Source organism: Apostichopus japonicus, chromosome 21 (assembly GCF_037975245.1).
Source record: "Apostichopus japonicus isolate 1M-3 chromosome 21, ASM3797524v1, whole genome shotgun sequence".
NCBI classification, from domain to species: domain Eukaryota; kingdom Metazoa; phylum Echinodermata; class Holothuroidea; order Aspidochirotida; family Stichopodidae; genus Apostichopus; species Apostichopus japonicus.
Genome location: NC_092581.1, coordinates 15,025,843 through 15,052,725, shown reverse-complemented (window position 1 = coordinate 15,052,725; position 26,883 = coordinate 15,025,843). Strand labels below are relative to the sequence as shown.

The 26,883-nt window shown below is 36.7% G+C and overlaps 1 protein-coding gene across 4 annotated transcripts in view; it reads right to left on the bottom strand.

Annotated features, from left to right (window-relative positions):
- Positions 1-26,883, bottom strand: part of LOC139962647 (intraflagellar transport protein 88 homolog) — a 33,203-nt gene that overhangs the window by 5,506 nt on the left and 814 nt on the right. For 3 of the 4 annotated variants that reach the window (XM_071962809.1, XM_071962807.1, XM_071962808.1), the window contains exons 2-26: positions 25,390-25,542; positions 24,418-24,480; positions 23,407-23,427; positions 22,738-22,776; positions 22,266-22,325; positions 21,781-21,844; positions 21,139-21,211; positions 20,779-20,869; positions 20,100-20,204; positions 19,507-19,609; positions 18,991-19,108; positions 17,650-17,881; positions 16,414-16,484; positions 15,324-15,510; positions 14,786-14,942; positions 13,738-13,854; positions 13,184-13,292; positions 12,737-12,887; positions 11,922-12,090; positions 11,044-11,109; positions 10,518-10,624; positions 10,303-10,372; positions 8,996-9,028; positions 6,750-6,881; positions 416-6,008 (exon numbers count right to left, since the gene is read on the bottom strand). In XM_071962809.1, the coding sequence (XP_071818910.1) occupies positions 5,887-6,008; positions 6,750-6,881; positions 8,996-9,028; positions 10,303-10,372; positions 10,518-10,624; positions 11,044-11,109; positions 11,922-12,090; positions 12,737-12,887; positions 13,184-13,292; positions 13,738-13,854; positions 14,786-14,942; positions 15,324-15,510; positions 16,414-16,484; positions 17,650-17,881; positions 18,991-19,108; positions 19,507-19,609; positions 20,100-20,204; positions 20,779-20,869; positions 21,139-21,211; positions 21,781-21,844; positions 22,266-22,325; positions 22,738-22,776; positions 23,407-23,427; positions 24,418-24,480; positions 25,390-25,470 (2,541 nt within the window). In that variant the 5' untranslated portion in view covers positions 25,471-25,542 and the 3' untranslated portion in view covers positions 416-5,886. The remainder of the gene's footprint in view (positions 1-415; positions 6,009-6,749; positions 6,882-8,995; positions 9,029-10,302; positions 10,373-10,517; positions 10,625-11,043; positions 11,110-11,921; positions 12,091-12,736; positions 12,888-13,183; positions 13,293-13,737; positions 13,855-14,785; positions 14,943-15,323; positions 15,511-16,413; positions 16,485-17,649; positions 17,882-18,990; positions 19,109-19,506; positions 19,610-20,099; positions 20,205-20,778; positions 20,870-21,138; positions 21,212-21,780; positions 21,845-22,265; positions 22,326-22,737; positions 22,777-23,406; positions 23,428-24,417; positions 24,481-25,389; positions 25,543-26,883) is intronic. The other variant, XM_071962810.1, reaches the window with a different exon arrangement.

The following is a 26,883-nucleotide window of genomic DNA, read 5'->3' as shown; positions in this document are numbered from 1 at the left end:
GTTCGTCTGTTACATTAAATCTGTGCCCTGTATTATTGGTACATTATAATCGTTTATTAAGTAGCACAGGAAGAATAGTAAATGATGTGATTTGAATTTGAATTATGGGTGTTGAATTATGGATTTGAATTATGGATTTGAATTATGGGTGTTTTAATAAAAAAGATAACTTGGCCAAAAAAAAGTGTAGGCCCAGGCCTACAGTGCTACATATATGGCTACGCCCCTGATAGTTCTAAATTAGGATTAGATCTCTTACTGAAATATCGCTGACCTAATAAGGTAATCAAGAGTACAAGTTTTATGTAGAAAAAGGGCACATTTTTAACCTGGGAAGAAGTGGGGGGGGGGGCACTTGCCCCCTGTGCCCCCCGGTTCCTCCGCCCTTGAAGGTACATGTACAGAGTAGACTTACTTTTCAACTTCTGATACTTGTAGATACAAAGATAGTCCAGAAATGTCTTTGATACAACTGTAGCTAGTAAATGTTTAAGTTAGCCTAATAAGAGAAGGCGAGAGCTATCCGACGATTGCTCTCTGATGCAAATTTCTCAAGTGTTTTCTCAACTGAAATATTATCTGCGTAAACGGGTTCTTAACTACATGTTAAAAAACTGACAAGATCGGATCCTATAGTCTTTTTCGGCGGGTAGAGTGTTGAATGAAACTATCGTGCTACATACTGGCTGCGCCCTGATCATATGATATCAGTATCAGCAGATTTTGCTTCCTGTTTAAATTCTTTTACATGTTCTTTTACATAATATATCAGAAAGACAAACATAGTGCTCTTTTACAAGTTTTCCAGTAGGATGATTCTTGTTTATTGTCCAATGTCTGGACTTTAATACATTTGACGAACTTAAATGATGGACAATATAAACTTTCATATTTTGTAATACAGCCAGATATGCAGTGGCCTAAAAACAAATATCGTTATCGCAGTGTATTAGCAGTGTAATAATTATTTATAGGAATTGCGTATCACGTACGATTGCTAGCTTAGCTTCATAACATGCTGTTCGTGCAACAACTTAGGACGACTCATTGAACGAACGTTGTCGACGTTGTTGTGCATACAGTTCGTGACATTCCATAGAGTGCGGTTAGGTAGGCAATATTTATTTTATTATGCAGTGGCCAACTGTAGGCTTGTAATTGGCTATAAGCTAAATTTAGCTAATTGCATCTGCCAAACTAAGTAAGTAGTTGAATCAGTAGGCGTGAATGTTACTACGATTACAATCGAGTTAACGGAGCTGACGAGTATTCAAGATCAAAAGAGCACTGACAAAATACCATGCTAACAAAACGACAGTTAAAAAAAAAAAAAAATCGACACTGAAAGGGGGGAGCTGTCGCTCCCCCTGGCTACGTCCCTGATCAATGCTCTAGCAAACTGAACTACATCACTAGTTAGGTACAGTACAACTGAATGGTTGGAAATCCCAACTTCAGGTGCCATCAGTTCCAGTCCGTTTCTTCTTTATCGATGTTTAAAGCTGTTAACCATACGTTACAACTTTGAATGATTACATAATCTGAAATGTATCAACGGTTTTGCATATAGAACGTGCATATCACTGAGGGGCTGCTGAATGGTGAGGGGAGCCCACTGGATTTCACTCCTCGCCCCCACCACCCGGCACCCACCACCTTCCCCCCTTTTCTTGAAAATCATCAAAAGAACCCCTTTTCAAATGATATGTTAAATATGCCGTTTTCATTAATGAAAGTCATTTTCTCCCACCATATTTGTAATGCAGAAGCACACAAGACTTTTGGTATTTAATTACAACATGACCTTTTGCTGAGAAATTTATCTAAAAGATTGTGATTAGAAGTGTTATTTTCTTTTGTCTGGAGTTAACAAATTGAGGTGGAATTTGGGTGCAAGCAAATGAGGGTCAAATATAATAATGCCAACCATAATCTTTTCACTGGCGGATCCAGGGCCTTTGTTTGGGAGGGGCCAAAGTGGCATTAGAGTGATATGGGGGAGGGGTCTTTGGAAAATTTTCTATTGCTGAATGCCCTCAGATGCAATTTGGTGCGACAAAAGTGTACAATGGTGATGTTAATTTGCTTCTAAAAAAATGTTTCCCAGGTGTAATTTTCTAAAATATTTCTAAAACAAAGTTGGGATCATCTTTCTCAAGAAATTTTATTTCTCATAGGTTATAAATTTCTTACAACCAGCCTGTAACTGCAAAATGGTGTTAAACTGTAAATCCTCATGCTCATACATTTACATAGCTCCCAACTCTTGAGAAGGCAAATGCTGGTCCTGGGGGAGGGTATAAGGGGAGGGGGTGTCCCCCTCCCCTTTTGATTTTTTTTGGAATCCTGGTGATGCCTACATGTAAAATGGTGGCACTTAGAAAGGCTTTTGTCACCCAAAATTTTCTGAGAAATATGCATTTTTTTTTTTGTGTAACATCAATAAATTGAATAGTAGGTGATAATTCATTCTTTCCCGTGGCATGAAAATGTTCGCTGCTCGCCCCAATGAAAAGAAATATAGGTCTAATTTGAGGTTCAAATGATGCTGTAAAGGAGGTTTTATACTCTATTATGCTAAATGCTAAAGAAATGATGGTTGCTAAGTCAAAATTTGATGCAAATTTTTTATGTATACTTGACAATTACAATGCGGTTTTTTCGGACGCTTGTGCGGGTTTGGGTGTTAGAATGCGGGTCTAATTCCCGCGAATTGCGGGTCAGTTGGTAGCTCTGCATTTAATTTTAAACCAGAAAACGAAAAAGGTTTAGACTAGTCTACCACTGCTATTCCTCTCGATTTATTTAATTTCCAATCATATGATTTATCGGATGTTCGGAAACACTTTTTGGCTCACCTTTGGGGGGGGGGGGCATGGCCCCCTTGGATCCGCCAGTGAACCTTTTCTGGGCTTGCTCGAGTCTAAGGAAACCTCCAAACTCAGAAAATACTGATGGAGAAGAGTAATATTCCACCTATCCCAAACAACACACGAGCCAACGTGTGGCTTCATATAACCCTTTATTCTCTAAATGATTTCAAACTTAAAGGGTGTGAAGACTCGCGCAAAAAGAAACGTCTAATGCCGGTAATCTGATCTAGTTTCGAATGAGGTGTAACAGAAGTGTTAGACACCACCATCGATCCCAGAAAATACACACACAGCTTGCTACCGTCGGAAATTAGACATTAGTGTACAGCCAGTACACACAGCTGTGGTCAATACCCACAGCACAGTGTATAAACGATAAAGCGATGGACATCTCAGGTCCAGCTAACGATAACAAGGTATCTCGTTTCATTACTGCATGTCTGCATTTTGAAGCGACACAAACAAAACTTCACTTGCAAGCAACAGAAAGTTAACTTTTTCAGATGGCCGCACGCGGTTTGGGGCGAGTCTTCAATGCCTTTAACTTCTCTGTACCTGTAGACTTGCAGGGTGTCTATTCGCTGTGACATGACCAACAAGAACAATAGTACAGCAGTTAAATCCTCTCTCTAATTTTATTATAATGAAAATTAATTTACAATACAATGTAACATTTGTTCAGTAACTTAAATCTCCAATAAAATATAAATATTTATTGACAAACATCACATATCAAGCTAAAGAAAAATTTTCACTGGTAAAAGAATACAAACTTTGAAATTCTATATCAAGGCGAAATGTAACTATTAAGTACCTTGTCATATGACTCAGTAACATACTACTTAACCATATATCACAGCTAGGGGTATGAAGAGGTAAGAAGAATGTTACCATGTCACAGCTAGGGGTATGAAGGGGAATAATTAGAAGAATGTTAACCTTGTATCACAGCTAGGGGTATGAAGAGGTAAGATGAATGTTACCATGTCACAGCTAGGGGTATGAAGGGGGATCATTAGAAGAATGTTAACCTTGGGTCATAGCCAGGGGTATGAAGGGGGTAAGAAGAATGTTACCATGTCACAGCTAGGGGTAAGAAGGGGGATAAGAATAATGTTAACCTTGTATCACAGCTAGGGGTATGAAGAGGTAAGATGAATGTTACCATGTCACAGCTAGGGGTATGAAGGGGGATCATTAGAAGAATGTTAACCTTGTATCACAGCTAGGGGTATGAAGAGGTAAGATGATTGTTACCATGTCACAGCTAGGGGTATGAAGGGGGATCATTAGAAGAATGTTAACCTTGGGTCATAGCCAGGGGTATGAAGGGGGTAAGAAGAATGTTTGTGTTATTGCTAGGGGTATGAAGGGGGAAAGAAGATTATCCTTGTGTTACAGCTAGGGGTATGATGAGGGGGGGGGTGGGAAGAATGTTAACCATGTGTCACAGCTAGGGGGTATGATGGGGGTAAGAAGAGTGGTACTGAAGGATTTTCTGGTAGCTAAAGTTGAGTACCCAGAAAAGATTGCAGAAACTTTCTGACTCAGTTGGTAAAAAGCACATCCTAATAGCATTTTGTACAGCAAATGATATGACCTTGTGTTTAAATTTTGGTCATAGTTTGTAAATGCATCAGGGTAACAGCAGAATGAATGAGATTAGGGCAAATTCGGCTGAAAATGTCTTTGTTGTTCTTCATCATATTTCAATCATTCATCCACAGAGGGAATAACATTTCTACAAAAAAAAGTTGCATTTTGATGAAATTCTAAATACAGCGAACATTGACTGCTAAGTGAAAATTCCAATTGTATCGGCTAGATAAATCAACAAGAAGGTTAAACTAGTCTAGGTAAGTTAAGCATCTGAAAAATGTCTGCCCAGATGACATCACAGACCAGCAACTTGTGATCAACTTCCTGGAGTAAGAGAAGGTTTAGCCAGTAAAAACAGTTTACATACATTCAACCATTCATATAAAGCTAGGGGCAGTATATAGATATGGGGTTTTCAACTAACAGTGTAGAATAGTTTTTGCTGCAATACAACAAGTCTTACATTGTCTGCTACCAGTATAATCCTTTAATGTGTTCAAAGTGAGCTATACATACAAAGATACACATACACCTTATCAGTGTTATACACAGACTCAATGAAGTTATTCTGTTTGTCCATGAAATGATGACCTCCATCTAAAGGTCACTGGTATTCCCCCACCCCCCCCCCCTCCTCCTTCAACACCCAAAAAACAAAATGGCTCACATTTGTTGAAAGTTTTTATTGTCTGGAGGTTGTGGGCCTCCCAAGTTATTTCCAGATATTAACAAACTGTGTTATACTAGAGAATACATTTTTCTTGATAAGGGACAAAACTATAAGGGTGGATATTGTCAAATGTTTGTTGAGACCTGAACACGAGTAGCTATTATTTGACCGTCTAACATATTTTACAAGCTATACTGACAAAACTTTAAAATCTGCTGAACAGCTTCTTAACTCCCAAGGGAAGTTGTTCTGCATATTTACTGTATTAAAATATTTCGTTCTCAAAACTCTGGAGAAATAACTGTAACCAACTTAACACAAGTACTGTACTATATGTCTTATTATGATTTCGGTGTATTAATACAACATATAGATGGAGGAATCTACAAGGGATACTAGTTCCTCCCCCACCCCCCCAACTCCCCACCAGGCAGGCTTGGTGAGACAATGGACTAATGATCATATATTTTATTCCCTTTCTATTCTTGAAAATCTGTCCAATGACAAGGTTATAGTTTGTGCTGATTTTCTCTCTTCCATCCCCCACCACCTCCATCAAATGAAAGGATTCTTCACTCTTCCTTTCAATCAAGGAGGACTACAGCATTCTTCCAGTTGTTTTCAATCCAGGGTAGAACAGCTCTGTTTGATCCCCCATCCCCCCACCCCCAATCTTCCCCTGTTGATTGTTCCTCTTATTCTCTAATCATAAGAGCAAAAGTAACTCCTCCAATAAAAAGCTCTCTATTCAGGAAGGAGGTCATCTCCTAACTCCTCATCACCAAAGTCATCGTCAACCTCTCGTCGTTTTGCTGCTGTCTTTGGTCTCTCGGCGGCTGGTCCGAGAGGATCCACATAAGAGGCGTCTAAAGAATAAGAGGGAGAAAAAAATAACTATAAACTAAACAGACTGCTTATTTACTGAAAATTAGGCTGTGTAAGTAAAAATGTAAAAGTTACACAGGGCCTGACATTTCCAAATTGAGCAGGGAACTTCTTCATTAATTTCACACATTGATTTTGAAGGCTGCAAGTGTGATGAGCCAAGGTAACAGCACTCCTGTATCACATGGGCATAGCATCTAACTTTGCTGACAACCCTGGTTGTTAAAAACAGCTGGCCTGAAGCCGGTTCCACACTGTCCGAGAGAATACCACTGGACTCAACTTGACTGATGGGACCTGGTTTTTGGTACTTGTCAAGCCCCATAATCGCACCCACTGAACGACCGTTTTTTTACTTTAGGCAAGAAAAAACGATAACTTGAAATTCCCTATTCCAATTCTTGCATAATTATGCAAGCAAGATGATATTTACTATTTGAGTGTTTAACCATAAATGCACCTGTTGGGTAGTCTTCTATCAGTGGCTTTGAGATCCAGGTCCCGCCCACAGCCAATTTTGTGACTGGATCCAACTTTTCCTCATATTTCCCTGGTCCTCTACTTGACCCAGGGCCCTGAAGTTGTAACACCCTGACCCTCCCACTTTCATCAGGCCTTTGCAATAAATTTGAGTATTCATATTAATGAAACACAACTAACTGGTTAAAATGGGAAGTGTTTGAATACATCAGCAATGGTCGCCTGCCATCTGGTTTGCTTACCAACATTTTGGTCATTAACTTCATAAGGTCCGTTTGCGTCTGGCAGCTGGGCTCTCATACGACCGCTACGTCGGGCACTGCCACGACCACTGTTCTGTCTGCTATCGTTACCGCTACCACCACGGCCAGAATCTGGAAAGGATAACAAAAAAAAACAAAAAAAATCATTGGTATCGAGGGGTCTTAACTAAATCTTTTCTAATGAATTATCATACCAGAGAGGATGAGATTTAATTTCAATGATATTTTTTTTATAATTTTTTTTTATTATTTTCATCTTTAATGAGGGTAGTCATACTCAGTGCAGAAGCACTGCTTTCCAGAGGAGCCCTCAATATATACAGATATACAGGTAATGTTAGGCAAATTAAAGACAGTAACAAACCATAGAGGAGTAAATTACAATAGATTAGTAACATCAGGAAACCAAACCTTGATTTAGGATTAGAAAGAAGAGAAGGAATATTATTCATAAAAAAATACCCCCAAATATGCTAGAATATCAAAAAAATGGTCACTCGTGTTTAAGCTTCAAGTAAGTATTGCACTATCATCCTCAAAGCATGTGATCCTTTGGCACTATGTCAAAAATAGGTTGCCGGGGGGGGGGGGCTGCAGCATCCTGCAACCAGGCTGTGTAGGATACAAATCTTTTGTGCTGCGCAGTTTCACACAATAGGGACTGCAGTTTCAAAAAACAGGCACTGTAGTTTCACACAATAGGCACTGCAGTTTCACACAATAGGCAGTGCTGGGTCTGCACAGATATACTCAATTGTTTAACATTGATTCAGCCTTGCTGCAGGGGATTTTGCAGCTGCTGCAGCTTTTCTTTTCCACACAGTGCCTTGCAGAGAAACTTAACTGTCTATTACCGAGCACTCCTCCATGTCTGAGAAATAAACTTGGAGGTTTTGGAAGGCATGTTTAAAGGTCACCAGTACTGCCCCCAAATATGCTATGCTATATATGCTAGTCAAATAATAGTCACCCATGCTAGAATGTTTTAACAAGTACCTTATTGTCATTGTCAAAGTTGTTACCCAATGTGAGATATGGAGTTGTCTAATTCAATAATGTACTACAAATGGCTGGGAATAATTTTGAAGAAGAGGGCTTCTAGGAAAGTACTTTTTGAAAATGCCTAGCACTTCTTATTGTGCTAAAATTTTGTGCCAAACAAATTAAAAAAACTTTCAATAATTTCAGCTTTCTACAGTCTGTGGGCCGATACTGATGAGGGCCAATGCTCTCTACTGTTTTTGGGCCGATATGTGATGCGGGCCAATGCTCTCTACAGTCTGTGGGCCGATACTGATGAGGGCCAATGCTGTTCAAATAATGATGAAATGTAGCAAGCTTAAGATACAGATGAATGAACAAACCAAATATGGAGGAATAATTTAGTATTCAAATTTTGTTGTAGCAGTTTTGGTGGTTCTGAATTTCTTCTCTTATAACATACTATGTGTTCCTGTGTAAAGCAAATATGCCATGCAACTTTGCATTCGTATAGGAAATGGACCGTTTTGCACAGCATTTTGTAATGGGAAACCGAATAAATTTTTCCCTAGTGTGGGAGGGGGGAGGATGGGGTTGGGATAAATGGAAGAAAAAAAATAGTCACAGGAATTAGTCACTGAAGTTAAATGAAAGTGGGTCAAAATGGATATTATGATTCTACCATGGTCTTTTTACTTGACATAGACATACAGTATATAAGGTTATGATTAATAACTGGTAACATAAATTAAGAAATTAAACAGGTATTAGTCAGTTTTACTTATAACATGCAAACTTAATGTGATAATATGGGACTTTTCTGTTTCCCTATGGGAGCAGGTAGAGTGACATCACATAACAGGGGGGGGGGAAAAAAATCACAATGACATTTTTCTTGCATTGGTGTGCTCGCAATAGTTAACAATCGCATAATTTTGAAAATAAAATAAAAACAAATGATGTATAAATAAAAAAATCATCAAATTATTTTTCTGCAGTATTTTCCTGCATTGGAGATATTAAATAGTGATAAAACTTCACAAAAAAATAAATGATCAATTTGCAGATGATGACTCCTTTCTCGTCAAAATCCATCAAAGTTACTAGACTGTTAACTTTGCTCACACTTCTTCGCAACGCAACTGGGAAATATGGACAAAATATATAATTTGATGAATGTGACAATAATGTGGCAACTTAGTCAACTTTACAACACCCCTTCCCCCACAATATTTCCCACTTACCGGCACTACCGGTTCTTTGATGATCTTCACCATCTGAGGTCAGAGGTTATAAACCGTGCAGGGGTGAAGTGAAGGAAGTGGTAGACACAGCAGGACAGTTGATTAGTGAAGGGATGTTAAGTAAGGGTGTTGGCACAGCACAAAGTAAAGAAATTAAGAAAGCAAAAACAAAAATCAGAGCGGTTATTATTAATAAGAAACAAGTTTCAACCGACGTGCTCTTATTCGTAATTAGTATAAACATACCTTTCAGTTAATTTAACAACTTAAAAGTCTGATCAACTTTTTCTCTACCACAGTTTGAAATTTTGATACCATTTTTCAAACTTGAAATTCTCCCTGTTTGGGTTTGAGCTTCAAATGACAGAAAGTGCTTTTACTTTACTTTCTGACTGTTAAAAATGTTTTTACATATTTCCATCTAAATTTGTTTTGGAGGTAAGTTATACATCCAAGCCAAAACAGAAAATAGTGAATATGCGAGCTGAAACACCAGCAAAGAGGTACAAATCACCCTGACACTAGCACAAATTTATTTTGTTCATGACATTAAGCAATACGAACATTCCCTTACTATTTCTAAAATAATGTCAGTTCTGTTGAAAGACACCAGGATCATTCATAAATTGACGAGGGGGTGGGTGGGTGAGGGGGATCACCCTTATATATTTCTTTCCTTCCACAAGTGTTCCTTAGCAGATCAAATGCTGGGATGATAGAGTTTATACTAAAATATACACTTTATACCTTGGTTTAGTTGAAGATGATATAACTGTATAAATATTACTATAAGACATACATTTATAAGTATAACAAGTAATAAATGTGTTTTCTGCCATACATGAGTGATTTAATGTTGCTATTGCTAGATATTTATGATAACAAAGAATACAATGCTTGATCAAGTACGTAACGGAGAGTTTTTCACAGTTATGGATATGTTTGTAAAAAGATATATCTGGAACAAAATACTGCATAGAACCCCAAAAATATCCAAATAATACTTTGGCTTAGCTTACAATATTTCCCATAATTTGAATACAATAATTCCTCATGCATATTTGAGCTGACATTCCTATCTACATGTGAGATTTAAAAACGTGCCCTAGACTATGGTAGATGAAGCGAAATAAAAGGAAGGGAAATTTTGTTGTAAATTAAGGATACTCTTTCTCCGTCTAAATTGATTGAAATCTCTGAATTTTTTACTTCCTTTCAAGAAAAATTCTACCCTCAATTCCTCCTTTTCTTCTTTATCTTTTAACATCTTTTCCACACCAAAGGCTGAAAATATGAAAACGACGTACCTGCACTGCCCCCTCCTCGGACCCCTCTACGAGCACTACCGGATCTGCTCCCTGTGCCACTTGTTGCTCTCTGAGAGGATAAGCAAAAAAAAGAAAGAAAAGTTACATCAAATATGGTCTAAGTGGCTGGGAATGCTGGAACAAAGATACTGTCGTTCTGTGCTTTGTTGCTACATGACGAAGATCTTAACAATGAGAGATTGGAAATGACAAACCTGTTCCCTCAATTCTTTGGCCTTTTCTGCCTTTTTCAACTTAGTAGCATACTCTTGGGCATCAGGTAGCCCCAAGTCGGAGCATAGACGAACAAGGAATTTAAGACCTAGGGGGAAAAGGAAAAAAACCTGACTTAAGTTGAAAAAAAAAAAGAGAGTTAGCAATAAACTGCACAAGAAGGTACAAACCTCTAGAAGAAAATACAAAATATGAGGAATAATAAATTATCCAATAAAACACAGATAAACCACAAAATTCTCCTTTTCTTTAGCAGCTTAAAATGGTTTATTTGATGATAACCTTTAACAGATTTACAATACAACTTTGATACATTGAGATTGAGTTTTCACAAAGTAATGTGAATTGTTATTCTGTTGCACATTGTCCGTTAACCTGAAGTATTTTAAATGTTGATCAAGAACAAGATGAAGGGAAGATGCACAAGAGCAGATGCGACAAGTTAGATACAGGTACCACTGACGGTTGCATATGCAATGATCACTTCAAATCACAAGCATTACTCACATTCAATGTTATCCGGGAATCTCTTGTGAATGTATTTGTAAGTCTCTAATGCTTGTTGGTAGTTACCTGTTAAAGAAATAAAGTGATGATAAAACAGAACTAAATAAAAATGAAAACACACATATATAAAATAGGCTTCATTAATCAGCAGAATTTTGAACAGCATGGTGAAATAATAGCAGATTTACTTACAGATGGGTAGACGTCGGCCTGGAAGGCTACTCTACGATACTTAAGCAGCGATTCTATGATACTAACCACTAAGGATGCTACTCTACAATACTAAGCAACAATACTGTGATACTATACTAACCACTAAGGACGCTACTCTACAATACTAAGCAGCAATACTATGATACTCACCACTAAGGATGCTACTCTACGATATTAAGCAGCAATTCTATGATACTAACCACTAAGGATGCTACTCTACGATACTAAGCAGCAATTCTATGATACTAACCACTAAGGATGCTACTCTACAATACTAAGCAGCCACATGCATGTGGGATAAAGCCAAATGGCTTATAACCTACACTTCAAGACGGTTGGCAATTGGTTTAAACCAATTTAAGGTATCTAGGCTTATTTTGGATTGTTCTTACAATGTGGATGACCATTTCAGATCTGGAAAAAAAGTGGATTCCTCCTGGACGAAAGAATCCACCTTACTTTGACCAGCAATGGCTCAGACCCACAGCCTCCCAGATGCTTGGTTTCATTGTTTCTATTATCAGCTCCTGTTACTCACTCCAGTCAATATTGTTTATGATGATTGGACCATCCCTTCTGAGTTTTAAATGCAAAAGTAATTATATTTAATCAGCCTGAGACTTTGCTGTAACGAACAGCCAACATCAATACAAAATAGGACTTACCACTTCTTCTGTGACAGCTGGCAATCATTAACTGCCATTTCACTTTGTTAGGTTGAATGACTGCCGCCCTCTCAAAATAGTGAATGGCCTTCTCCACAAACTGAGAGTCGATGTAGTAAGCCCCGAGCCACTCGATAATCTCAATGTTTGATGGATAATATCTGAAAGACTGAAAGATAACGAAAAGGGCACCATTTAGGCACTAATGTGCAAAGACAGATGCTGAGGGGGCTGCAGCAATATGCAGCTAAGCTGCATACAGTGAAATCTTTTGTGCTCTTAAGTTTCACATTATTATTTTATTATTATTTACCAAATTTATATAGCGCTCTGTTCATGCTTAAGCATGTTCAAGAGCGCTTTACAATGACATCAAAATGATAAAACCTCTAAAATATGAATATGAAGAATAAAATTGATGCAGCTTAAATGTTAATATAAAAAAAAAGTATATAGATATACGGAGGAATAATTTTTAAAATAATATAGATTTACAGTGAAATTCCTAAAAAAAAAGAAAAAAGATTTTTATATTTTAGTAACAAAATGACACAACCCCTTAAAATATGAATACGACAAATAAAATGGACGCAGCTTGAATATTAATATAAAAATATATCCATATGATAGTCACTGCTGGTCTTCTAAAAATAATCTCTATTGTTTGATATTCAGACGGCCTTGCTGCAGGGCATTTTGCAGCTGCTGCAGCTTTCGTTTTTGACACAGTGTTTTTTGTATGTTTTGTCTACCCCTATGCTGGCTAATGTCAAGGGCCATATTTGACGTTGAAATGTGATGTCTGATGGATTTACCTCAAAGTAGTATTGGTAGGCTTGAGTTTTGTCGCCTTCGTTATCGTAGAGCTCTCCGAGACGAGATAGAACGGAGGGGTCGGTCGGCACGATACCGATCAGTTGCATGAACCACTCGGTAGCCTGTGGCGTGTCTTCTAACATGTCATATCTGATATTACACAGGTAAGGAAATCAAAACTAGGCATACAGTATATTTTTACAGTTTCTTCCACTAACCATAAAAAAATATAATCCAGAGGTTAAATGGATGGGGATTCCAACCAACTGGAATACATATCTCTTCGGTACAAGTTTTAACTTTGCTTGCCACAGCAAAAGTCTCTCGAAAACATTAATGGCAGCGTTTGATGTAGTTAGATATATCTGGGTCGATGGAAAAAACCCATTCCTTTTCACCTCACTGATGGGTGTCCACTGATAACTGACAGTACATTAAAAGGATACATTGTGGCTATTTGGAAAAGAACTTCAGGATTGCTCCGAAGTATTGCATGAAGCTTCAGGAAACACTCCAGCGCTGGTTCTAGATGACCGAGTTTCTTATTCACCAGACCTACAGGGTTACAAAATATTGATATTATCAGTTAAAATAAAATTATTATTGTTAACGAAAGCTTCCCAGGATTGGGACTGCATATGAATAAAAAATAAAAATATTTTCAAAGAAGACTTATATACTCTAAAACCCTGTCCTCTTTACAAAATGTGTAAAAATAAGTTGGCCTGACATTTCGATCCTAGCAGGATCTACTTCAAAGGCTAAATGACAAGTAACAGTAACAGAAGGGACAAAGATCTTGGGGACAAAGAAAAATCTCTTTACGAAATAAAACATCTTTATTTACAACTGCATATGAGATTTCATCAGTTATGAAATAATAAAACAGAACATAACATATTTGAGGGAAAGCATAAAAGACCAGAAAGGTTCTTGCATTTAGATGGCATCAAAGAAGATGTTACTGATTTTAAGAGATGATGCTACATTTGTCACATACCAAGGTTGTACAAGGCTTCCGTACAAGATACCTCTGTCCTCAGGGCTTCCATGAAGAATTCCTTGGATTTCTCTAGATCCCCCATTATGAAGAGACAGTTGCCTTTATTGACCAGAGCTGTGAAGTAGTAAGGAAATAAAAACTAAGACATCAGAACAACAGTAAGAACAACAAACAGATATCATCTACTATACAAGATGTGAAGATCATTGATGGAATTATTATAAAGAAATATATTTATAAAGGAAAAAGTTGTCTTTGGTTGTCCTAGAGAAAAAAAATTGAAACTGATTTCAATATTCTGATTACTTTTATACACATTTCATGAATATGTACAAAATTAAAAGGTAGATTACTTGACATATGTTTTAAGTTTCAAATATGTTTGGTTTCTTTAGAATCAAGGGGTAGGGGTGGGTGGAGGAAGGAGGTGAGGGATGTGTTGATGGTAGTGATGTGGGTGGATTTTCATGGAATAGCTGTATTACATGATGCCATTTATTGTAGTTTCCTTTTATCCATCTTACATATTGCAAACACCCTTGTTGCAGAATGGTCACCAATCTAGGAAACTGGCTGAAAGGTAACTTTGCTTAGTCTTGCTCAGTCCAGGTTGTCTTTGTGTGTTCTCTCTGTGTTTTCTCTCTGTGTTTTCTCTTTGTGTTTCCTCTTGATAGAGTTATTCCTGATTGCATACCTGATATGATATTGACCAGGACGAGACTTGCAAACAATGTTATAATATAGTTTAAGTTAGGGAAGAGTTAGTTATATATTCTCTTAACATTTAAGATATGGATGAATGCATCCTTTTTAGTCTCCTCACCCATGCATTTTAGATACACTGGAACCAGGAAGAACATCTTATTCATCTTGGATAATCTAAACACTGTTTTATTGCTTATCGACTGTAACATGTGATTCTAACTTTCACACTCAGAGAGAAACAGGGAAACCAAAATGACAACTTTTCAACATAACCTGAAACATGCTGTCTCATATTAGTTTTGTCAAACCATGCAAAGAGGTGGAGATGACATCAGCTTACCAGCAGGATTGTACCGGTCAGAGGTCATTGCCATCTCAGCGTACTTCTCTGCCGCTGAATATTCAGCTTGCAGGAAATGAATAAACGATAGATTGACCGCTGCGACCGAGGCGCACTTGGATTCCTTCTTCTCGAAGGATTTAAGAACATCAATGGCCTGAAGACAAGATTTCGATAAGAAGAGAAAATTATTAGGTTTAGTTATGAAAAGACAGCCAAACCTTAGATGGAATGTTGTCTGAACATGAAAAAAATATATATCTAAATTATCCATTTAGTTCCCAAAGGCAGAAAGACAAACCAATAAATCACAACCATACTTTTTCCTTTTTATGTTCATCCAACCAAACAGATATATATAAACTCACAGACAGACAGAAACTTGACAAACAGAACAACATCCAGCATCATCCATCAGCAACATCCAGCAACATAATCATCAGCAACATCCAGCAGAACAACTTCCAGGAGACAAACATTAAAATATATGGGCATAACATTCAGCAAAGACAACTGATTTGGTCGATGGAAATCTCACCTGGCTGAAGTCTTTCTTCTTCAGATGCATGATAGCTTTATTGATTTCTAAATCGTTGGCTAGTTCTGTGTAAGGGGACTGCTTGACACAGTCTACACACCAGTCGAAGCCTGCCGAGAAGCTCTGCTCTATCGCCGGGGCGATCAGCTTGGCTGCAGCCATCACACACTTCTCCATTGCAGATTTTCTTTATAGAGAAAAAATATTTAATAATATTTAATTTTTATATAGCGCTTTACACTGGCAGCGATAGAACTCAAAACGCTTTACAGACGTTATATTATCCCTGGTCAATGATCACCTGTCCCAGAGACAATCCCTCCAGGTGGCAGCAGTTATATACTGCGCCCAATGACAAGTTACCTCACAGGTACCCATTTAACCCCTGGGTGGAGAGAGGCAAGTGAGATAAAGCATCTTGCCCAAGGACACAACGCAATGAACTAGGCATGAATCAAACCAGCAATCCTTGGATCACAAGTCCGACGCCTTAGACAATTGGCCACCACGCTCTCTAAAAAGGTAGATGGTAGAGCCTAAAGTTATCAAATAAGTTGGGAGCAAAAAATACTGAAACTCTGTTTTGATGGTACCCCCCCCCCCCAACCCCCTGAGAACGTCTTTGGTGATGAGTAGAGAGACCAACAGGTAAGCTGGTTTCCTTTGGTGAAGAGGCACATGGAGGTAAGGCAGAACAGCATTATCGTTATGTAGATATGGATAACAGAGAGGAAACTGGTAAGTGAGGAGCTTAGTAAATAGTTCAGATAAATTCTGATATGGCTTTAAACATCAGAGATGGAAAATTCAGTTATAATTCTTTCCTTACTGCGAAACACAAATATATAAAATCAGCCACTTATGAGTCTATCAACTTGCATTGTCTAGTATTCTTAATGTACAACTTTTGAGATAGAGATTTAGGAATTGGGAGGGTGAAGAGAAGGAAAGCATGGGGAATATGCGGGGGGGGGGGGATGGGTGGAAGGGTAGAAAAATATGACAATATGCATATCCTTTGTACTATGCCCCTCAAACCTAAGTAAACCACCCTCCAAACCACCTGCCAACTCTGGAGTTAAAAACTTACTTTTCATTTTCTTGCTCTCTTAGTGTATCACTTCTGATGACTTCCAAAACCATGTTAGCATGTTTGTCCTCCTGCAGGAATGACAGGCAAACGAAAAACAGAAATTATAAAGTAAAGTGTGAGAATTACATAGTTCATTCAGCTGAAAGACTTTTTCAGTTGGATCGTATAATATTGACTCCAATAACTCTTTTTCAAAGAGAGAACAACATTTTACAAAATTGCTTCTTTTCTGAAATAAAGCATGCATGTATAGGAGAAGTTATATCTATATATATATATATATATATATATATATAGATATATATAGATATATATAGATATATATAGATATATATAGATATATATATATAGATATATATATATAGATATATAGCAGGATTTCCTTCTGTTCTCCAGTGCTGGGAATGAAATGTCAGGCCCCGTAACTTTTATGCAACAAACACATTCTGACTCATTTGGAAACAGAAAGTGGAAAAAAAAACTGGAAAAATCCTTACTCAGAAAGAACCCCAATAGATTGAAACTTGGTGACCAAAATGTTAGTTACCATGGTAAGAGAAATGATAAACTGGGGAAGAATATTGCAAACACGGAAGAAAAAAGCGTCAACGTGTGCAGGAAAATGATGACTTGATAAGAAATATTATCTATGAGAATCTAAAGATATAAAGCTTTTTTATAAAAGTGCTAATCTTTGATAAACAATCTAAAACTTGTTAAACAATCCTGGACTTCATACGAAACCTACATTTGGTGAGAAAAGTAGAAATTACGTCAGACTACCAAATCTTTCAAAATGTTGTGTCGACCACATGGTAGCCTAACACAATGAGAAAATCTTCCTTAACCAGCGGTTTGCACAAAAAAAACAAAATAAATCACACTGCGTAGGGTATTCGGGTAATAAAAAAGGTGCAAACACTATTTGAAAACAGTACACAATAACATGGTTATATGCTAAACTAATAAAGCTTTGGTTGACACAATCAGATTGAGCACCAAAATGTTTTGTTTTGTATTATTTTTGTATTTATCATTTTCAATTTTGGTGGAAAAATTTGGAAGGACTACCAAGTTTTTTGCAGGACTACCAAATCTTTGAAAATCTTTGAAACTGGTAGTCCTTCGGACAACCTTCTCAAATTCCTGAAAATCCAACACTGCTTGGTGAAGATTTTTCACTTGATTAGATTTTGATAAGAAAGAAAGAAATCATAAAAGTTTTTTGCTTACGGGATGAGGAAGGTATTTATCCTCATCCTCCAGATCCAGGTCAACTTGCAGCAGCCTCTGGAATGTTCGTTTCATCTTCTCTCTGTCTCCTGATGCAAAGTAACAGAGGATGAGGTTGAAGGCTGTTATGTAATCTGGTTGCTCCGACATTATGTGTTCGAACGAAGTGATGGCATCGTTATATTGGCCCATCTTCACAAACACAATGCCTATGTTTTTCATGATGCTGATCCTAGACACAATACAAAAAAAAAATATTGAAGTTTGAATATTTCACTTGAGAAAATTTAATCTTTTAACAATTTGTGACACTTTAGCAGTCAATACGAATGGGAACACTTTGGGAAACTTTGTTTGCAAATTAAAATGTATCAACACACACTGAACATATAGGACTACAACAGTCAACAGCAGATTTGGTTGTGTCTAAAATCCTTTGAATTAACAAAAAAAAAGAATAAAGAAGAAGGAAAACAATGCACATAAGAATATGGGCAGTTGCTTTTGAGTTGCCACATATTGCTATGGTAACTAATAACCAGAGCTACTTTGTTACATATTTTTGGTGTAAAGAATTACTTCATAACATTCATTCAAAATATTATCCTAGCCACCAGAGTGAAATCTTGTGAGCAGTGGAAAATTTGGTTACGTAAGTTTTCAAATGAAATTCATTCTGTTGCTTTAAGATCGCTTTCCACCAAAAAAAATGATGAAAGTGCATGACCAAATGTTTATGACAGCAATTGTAAAAGTCATAAGAAATATCATTTTGATCTGGCTGAGTGTCTTAACCTGGAAAAAAGTTCTACTGAGGTCATGCACTTTTTGAGTAACATTATATGTTTTCTCCACATCAAACCAAAATCAAAATTGTCCCCTATATTCAGCCAAACAAGAAAGTCTGAATATCTGTCACAGGGAATAATAATTTGTTGTTTACATTTCGTTGTAGCATTTTCCAGATTGATGAATTTTAGTTTTGATAACATACGTGATAAAGGATGCTTCAGTACACAAACACTGACATACATGTTAGCAATCGTGTAGCAGGTTTTATTTTTGCTGAGCTGTGTGATAACAGGTAAGTTATTCCCTAATATCTGTGTATCTATCAACCTAAATAAAAATAAAATAAAACTGTTAGCAAACTGCTTATCCACTAGAGAGCCTGTGTAGGAGAATGTGTATATAAGTTGGCCTGACGTTTCGATCCTAGCAGGATCTTCTTCAAAGACTATCAACCTGTCTGTTGCTGATAGCATACACATGTGGAGGGGGCGATATTGGCCGGAATGTTTCCCTATCTTTTTTTAAACTTTTTTTTACTGAATAGCTCACCTCATCTCTTTGTGTGTGTTGACTGGTACTTGATCCAGAGCCATCCGGTAAAACTTGATGGCTTTAGGATAATTCCTCTGCTTGTAGTAAATATTACCCATGTTAACCTTCAACCGACCTGTGGCGATTTGGAAAGTTTGTAACGAAAATTGGTATTTTTATAAAACATATATCATTGAGACTGTGTAAATTTTCATTGATTACCTACTAAAGCCAATTTTGTATGTAAGAAAGCAATCAATGGTGGAAAAAAAGGTATATCTATATATATATATATATATAAATATGAGTAACAAAATAGCTGATAGTAAAGACCAAATTGCAGAGAAAGAACTAAATACTATAATCATAACAAACGGATTATCTGAGTGTAGAAATGAACTAGTTTACTCGATTTTGAAAATATCGCGGTAAATTATCAAAGCTATTGCAAATAGATGTTATTCAATTTGTTAGTTTTTTTATGAATATCCCAAAGTTTAGAAAGATTTTAGAGTGTGGGAGTTTATTAGTTACCTGCATTGGTGAACATTTTATTCTTGGTTATAACTTGGTAGGTGTTAAGAGCTTCTGTAAACATCTCATTTGACTCGTACTGATTAGCAAGGTTGAACAGAACCTAAAAAATAAAATAAACAAAAAACAAAACAAAAAACAAAAAACATGTGATTGAAATGTAATTGATTAATACTGTCATACTTTTAAGAATTGATAACTTTCTGAAATTTTCTACTGATGACTATTTGTCTCATTATTGGAAAACTTGACTACTTGTCTATCAGACAAGTTGGATAACCTTGGCTGTCTCGTGAGTAGGGTGGCTGCCTGGACGTCTGGCACTTATATACAATATATTCCCAATGTTATCAAAACCTCTCAACAAATGCATGTATGTTTCTAGCAAAACTGTTTGAAGCAAACCTAAATAATTGGCGTTCAATTTTACAGAGTCCAAGCCATAGCACACCTGAAAAAAACATCTTCTATGTGTACTGTATTGACTTTCATATATTAATGCAGGCATATGCATTTTCCACCTGAGCAAACAGGTAGCCATTGTACTTGTTATTGCATACATTTTGTCAATATTGACAAGTATTTTTACTCACAGAATAAGTAAGATCCAAGTTGATCTGTTCAGTTGCAGAAATCTGCTCTCTTTGTCTGACCAGAACTCGCTCCTTCCTGCCGGCTTCTTTGGCCTTTTCAAGGGCCTAAGGAGATGGAGAAAAGAGAAAGATGGTCCTCATTTCAAAGAGGTCACATAGACATTGGTACTTAACAGATTACTTTCTATAAGGTTGTAACCACTGTTTGTTAACTTTACCTGAAGTATGAAGGAACAGTTGTTACACCTAGTAGGGAAGGGGTGGGGATGGGTAGGGAGGGGGGGGAGGGTTGTAAGTTGTGTGGTTTTCCTCACATTTATAATCTAAGTCATGTCAAAGATAACCTACATGAAAAAGGTACCATCTTTGAAGATAAAGACCCCAATCCCAATGTAAGATCAGAAAGAAAGGGTTGAAGGACTGTTACTTCAGGCAATTAACCATTAAAAGTCGGGAGTTGCTGGCCAACCAAATCCCCCGAGAGAATGTTCTTTCACTCTATGACTTTGTCTAAAAACTATCCACAAATCCGGATGTTTTTAAACCTCTGTAATCCACCCAGACTCTCGCTATCATGTAGTACTTATCGAAAACTTAGCTGTCCTCTGGTATAATCAGATTGGAAGGGGCTTGCGAAGTAGCATTCATAAAACATGACAGACCATCACGGCATACTTACCAAACTAAGCTCTCCTCGGCTGTTGGAGAAACAGCTTTCTTCGATCAGATCGTTGACTTGCTTCTCCAACTGTTTAATCTTTTCCTCCGGGCTGCAATATACCAACATAAATATTTAGCATTCAATTTAAAAGAAAAACAAAAAACCAAAACACAAGAAAACGGTGGTGCATTAAACTGGATTTCAAGTATTCCTGGATTAGTTGAAGGATTAGCCAGTCGAACTAGGTGACATTCAACATCATCTCGAGTTAGGGACAAGATATTGGGGTTAATTAATTAGTCTAGCAGTGTGGAATATTGTCCTCTTACAATAATAGTTCTACATTGTCTGTCATCAGGAAGTCCCTTTAATACGTACCTATCTTCGTTCTTCATTTCTAGTGGGGGCGCTGGCCCTTTGGATGCTTGGTTCATGGGGTCAAACCCCTGCCCTGAAAATATCCAACAAAAAAAGTCATTTTTAACTGTAAAGTAAATGCTATGTACACAGGGAAATTAAAACTGATTTCAAACTTTTTAAGATCAGCATTGCATGTATGCTGCCAAGCCTGCCATACGTAATACCAACATAACACTATTCTTGTGGCCATAGTTCTGTACTATTTTAAAGTATTCTCTGTAAAGGTCAGACTTTCTCAAGACAAAACTGCCATATGTGAGATGTCATTCAAAACAAAACATTTCAGGTTATAATCTAACTTCTGTTGTAAGGAAACAGCTTTTGTCATGACAAATTAATTATTGGTCGTACAAACTTCATATCCTCCAACTTTGGGAATGACATTAAATTTGATTAAAGGAATTATCTAAGACTAATCATTAAATAACAGTTTAATTTGTTTTTTTAACACTTTCCAATCATTTTCTTGTTTATCAACTGCAAAAATAAAACCCCCGATAAAACTTAAGATGAAAAAGAAAAGAAGCTGCATAGCAATATTTTACACATCATGAATCCGATCAATAAAAATGAGTTCATTCTGTCTCTGATAATTCTCACCTCTTCCAGTTGATGAATATCCAGCAGCCCGCACGGCTGTCATTGGTCTGGCTCCAGACGCATCCTGATAACAAAACGGAATCCAAAATTAAGTCAGAACAAGTATGAAAATTTAATAAAGTTATGATAATCTGCAGAACACATAGGCAGTTTTATATTAAAAGTTATTCCATGCAGTGGATGCTGGAAATTTTCTGCATCTGTAAATTTAAAGTACATGCTGATTGTATTTTGTATGACAAAGATATGAAGCTTTCAAATTTGTCGATATTTTGTGCATGCATCTGGCAACAAGAAGGGTGAATGATGCCATTGTAGCGATTGAGCTGATAATGGAACAGTTGGATGGGTTGGTGAAGGAGGAGGGGGGGGGAGAGGAGGGGGTTGTGATACACTTACACATTCCTACTAATGTGTGGTAGATACTTCTCAGATTAAAAATTTATAGCTATACAGTTTCAGAAACAATACCACAAACAACTCACCACAGCAATCCCAGTGGTCGGACGACCCATAGATGAAGTTAAACCAGTTTTGAGCCGATTCTGTGCCACCAAAAATGAGAAAACAAAATAGTCAATTGGAGAGAACTTACAAACATTAATGGTTTGGCTATTCTGTTAAAAACAGAGGTATCATAGTTTGCTACAATTGCAAAATGACAAATACAGCAGGAATTATCCTAATAATGTTATTAGCATAATATTTAAAGAGCGATAAGATTACAAGAATATTGTTGTTTTACCTCTTTCAAATATGTGTTTGCCGTAACAGTTTCAGGTTACTTCTGTACAATAAGACATGCATGATTTGTCAGTGTCACATATCCACGAAACACCTGTACAGCTTCATGAGAAGAAACCAGTTTCTCACTTGACAAACTGTTCTTATAATCTAACATGATAGGATGATTTAGTTTTATACACGATGGTTCTACCGCTGGTACACGGTACTTACCCCAGCTGCAGTTCCCACCTGGGCCCTGTTAAAGGCAAACTGTCAGAAAAATAAAAACCACAGGAAAAGGAAGATGAAGCATTTACACTCAAAACATAACAATTCTGTTAGAATTGGACAGACAATTGTTAATTTGTTGTTGTTTAATATCGCTTAAGCTTCATGAGCACTGATCTAATCTGTCATTTATAAAAGGATAGTCTAGTGAAAAAGTTATATTTTGCTGATTATCAAATTGCCTGCACTTTCTTTTCTCAGATTAACAACCTATATCTGAATATTGATTAGTAAACTGGCGCACCACATCACACTGTGAAACTGTCATATTGCTAGAACCTAGAACAAGCTAATGAAACAAAATATGTTACGACAAACTGTATATGTTGAGATCGCACACTTAAAAAGGATTTATTTCTCCTTGTTACACTTAGCCTAATGGAGAGAAAGTAGGTAATATTTGTTCTGGGTCACCAAATGATTTGACTAGCTTCTTATACATAGCTGAAATCGTTAATCCAACAACGAATTGGAAATTTTCTAAGTACAGTTTAAATGTTGTATCTTGTATAATGGCGGAAACAGTATTGGTTCCCCCCCCCCCCCCCCCAAAGAAAATCACTAGTCAACCATTACTTAACAACCCTGATTTGCAATAGACATGTAACTTACATTCTTCCTCGCAGCAGTCATCTAAGAAATTTAAGCAAAAAAGGAAGCAAATGTCAGAGTAATATGTAATCATGTTAAGGAGAAAAAACTATGCCTTTAACTCTTAGATAAGTCTAAAAGAAAGACTGACATAATGGAAGAGAAATGGGAAAATGAGAAAAGTATCAAAGGTTGAAAAAAAAAAATCTGAAAACTGTTTTTCATTTCTCAATGTCTGCTTTCAATTATTGATATTCATTGCCTGCATTTTAAAATATTTAGATCCATGTAAAGTCATGAATATACATTTATACCATATAACTAATTCTCTACAGCACTCAATTGATAGCTGCTAGAAAAATATAATTTTTAACATAAATGTTCTAATTAGTGTTTAGATTCTCACCAGAAAAATAAGTTTTTATCCATGGGTGGAACCTGAGGCAATTTATAAAATTCATAGTTCCCATCTGGGCAAGCAATAATATGTTGATTTCTCTAAATTATCAAGTCCCACTAGTGCCCTATTATAAATGCAAGATGTTTCTCTATTGGCTGGAAAAATAAAGGCAACATATCATATTAAACTTAATTTTTATTTCATAGCAAAGGTAAGTGAAATAATTATGGTACTAAAAGAGATTGCTTTAAAAATTTTCCCAAAGTCCAACTTGAACTCCGAATCCCTCTGTTTACGTTTCAACTGTTGTTGCTCCTTCAAAGAGATAATTCTTCAATTCATATGAGACTAGCCTCTACACAAAATAAGATCCATCATGGAGAAAAAGCCCATGCCAAGTTTTCAAAGCAGTTTTGCCCGTTACAGATAATTTTTTTATTTTACTTCCTTAACACCACTATTTTCTCCCAAAGAAAATAAATAAAGTTCAAGCGTTGCGAAGATATATGTTACAAGGAATGACGTAAACATTGAAAGTTAAAATATTTTCTAGTTTATGAAACTATTCAAAATTTACCCCAAAATCAATTTTTAAGATCACCAAACATGCCATGTTTCCTGAAAGTACTTACGGGAGGCCTCCTGCCATGACTGGTCTTGACAGCTTGCTTGAAACCTTCGTCATTTTCTAACCCCTATTCATAAATGAAAAGAAAATAACTGAATAACTTCCTTGCTGTTTTCAAAATTCCTCTACGAATAAACGGATGAAAAGAATGCAATTTATGAATCCAAGATGACTTTGACTGATAACATTTAACCAGCATGTGACATCAAAGGTCACAATATGAATTAACTAGACTAGAATATTGATACTACTATAAATATTTGCCATGTATTCTCACTCATATTGTAACAAATCCACAAGATATATGCTAGAGGGCTGGACATTTCGAACCTGGCTGGATCTTCTTCAGTCTAGCCTCTGAGAAGATACTGTACTGCCAGGTTTGAAATGTCAGGTCCTTTAACCTATAGACTTACCTACACAGGTCTTCTGCAGTTGGTATTGTAATCTGTTAATAGTTGTTTTTTCTTTTTTTTTCTCCCTTTGAATGTTGTTAGAAATTCAGGTCATTTGAAATCTAATGAAGTAATTTGATGAACTATCAAAACTTTAGCCAAAGGCTTCAACTATAGGCATAATTAAAAATATATCAATAGGTTGCCTGTTGAATTCAGAATTAAGTTCAAAGTACTGCTCCTGGTGTATAAGTGCATTCATGGAATGGCACCCGCCTATTTGTCAGACGATCTGTCCTTCCAAGTCAATACTCGTTATACCTTGCGTTCTAGCAATACACTCACTCTCACTGTTCCCAGAACTAAACTGAAAACCTATGGCGACCGTGCCTTTCCATCAGCCGGGCCCAAGCTCTGGAATGGTCTGCCCATATCTGTGCGGAGTTCTCCCACTCTCAGTCAGTTCAAGTCTTGCTTGAAGACTCATCTTTTCAAGTTGGCGTTCTTAAGGGTTTGTACAGCGGTATTGAATACTTCATAGATTTTAGCGCTTTATAAGTTCATTTATTATTATTATTCACCTCTGTATCGAAGAAAGGATTGTATTCGTTGAACCCCGAGTAGATATCTTCGTCCTCGCCTGCCAGGTGGACATTCTCCATCTTTCTTGAATTCTATCTGTGTCAGAAGCTAATCAGCCAAATGTCTGCAAGGCTATACTAGACTTCCTATAGCTAAGGAATTAAAGAAATGAAAATATTTGTGAAAAAGTTCTCTACTTAACATATCATCTACCGTACTGCAAGTATGTGTAACAAATCTTGTGTGATCTTTATCTGGGTCCGATGCAAATCACACAAAGAACTGTTTGGCTATTTAGAATCATCTGAGGATTTAATGAAAATGTCAGAGAATGTATATAATCAGGAATGAGCCTGGGGTAAAAAACAGTCACAGAACTTTGCAAAAATTGCGGTATAGACTCCAGTTTGTGTATGGTACAGTGTGTTAGGGTAATAGTTTTTCCCCCGAGGTAGAAAAGAAATTACGGATATTCTGAGAATTCTTGGAGAAAGCTCATATCTGATATATGTATTCTCCTCAACAGAGCATAGATATAGGAGGTCTACTGCAAGTATGTAAATTACAAAGCTCTAGCACCCAGCCAGCAAATTTTACTCCATGTCTATTACATCCTCTATTAAACAAGTAACATCTACCAACTGAGCTTACCTCAACGGTTTATTCGTAAGCCCCCATCTTGGCTACCCTGTTTTAAGTTTTGACTAGATTCATTTATTTCGGATGAAAATCTGACAATCTGGAAAGCATGCTACATTACTAGTTCAGTAAGTTCTCTATTGATTTTAATGGAACAAATTGTGATATTTTATGTGAAGTAGTCACTTACACAGCACAATACAACTACTTACAGTTCCGCCTTCTTATGTACATTACCCCTGCACCTTAGCAATCTAAGTAACAACTGTATTACTGTTTTGCAATAATTAAGCCAGTGTGTGTTAAGACTGTCTAGTGATTATGGTTCACCTCATCATTTCCATTCAATAATTAAAATTTTGGCTGATAAAGTGTATTATACTTAAATAGTATCACATGTGCCACCTTACATTTAAATTTATGTTCTTTCAACAAAAGAGACTTTATTTCATTGGCTTGGCTATCTACCTCAACAAGCAAATATTCATGTATTATCTGTGTAACACAGAACAAGCCGTCAGTGTAGCCTAAAACTGTCATAAGGTTACCAACTTCAACATGTTAGTATTCTTTTGAAACATGTTACTTTAAGTTGTTCTTGTTTTCAATATTTTCACCTGAACACTTACAATTAGGGAAAAGTTAAAGCCAAAATTCATTCAAGGTAGTGTAAGACCGCCTTAAAACAGAGTCCCTATTCTCAAAAAGTTCCTCCGATGACCAAATCAACTGGTCATAAATTTGCCACTACACACTATTGTATAGAATAGGCGATACAGTATACTTATAAGTATAAAGGCTTATAGTTATACAATAAGTTTGGAGGGTATTTAATATTAGGTGCAGTCATACAG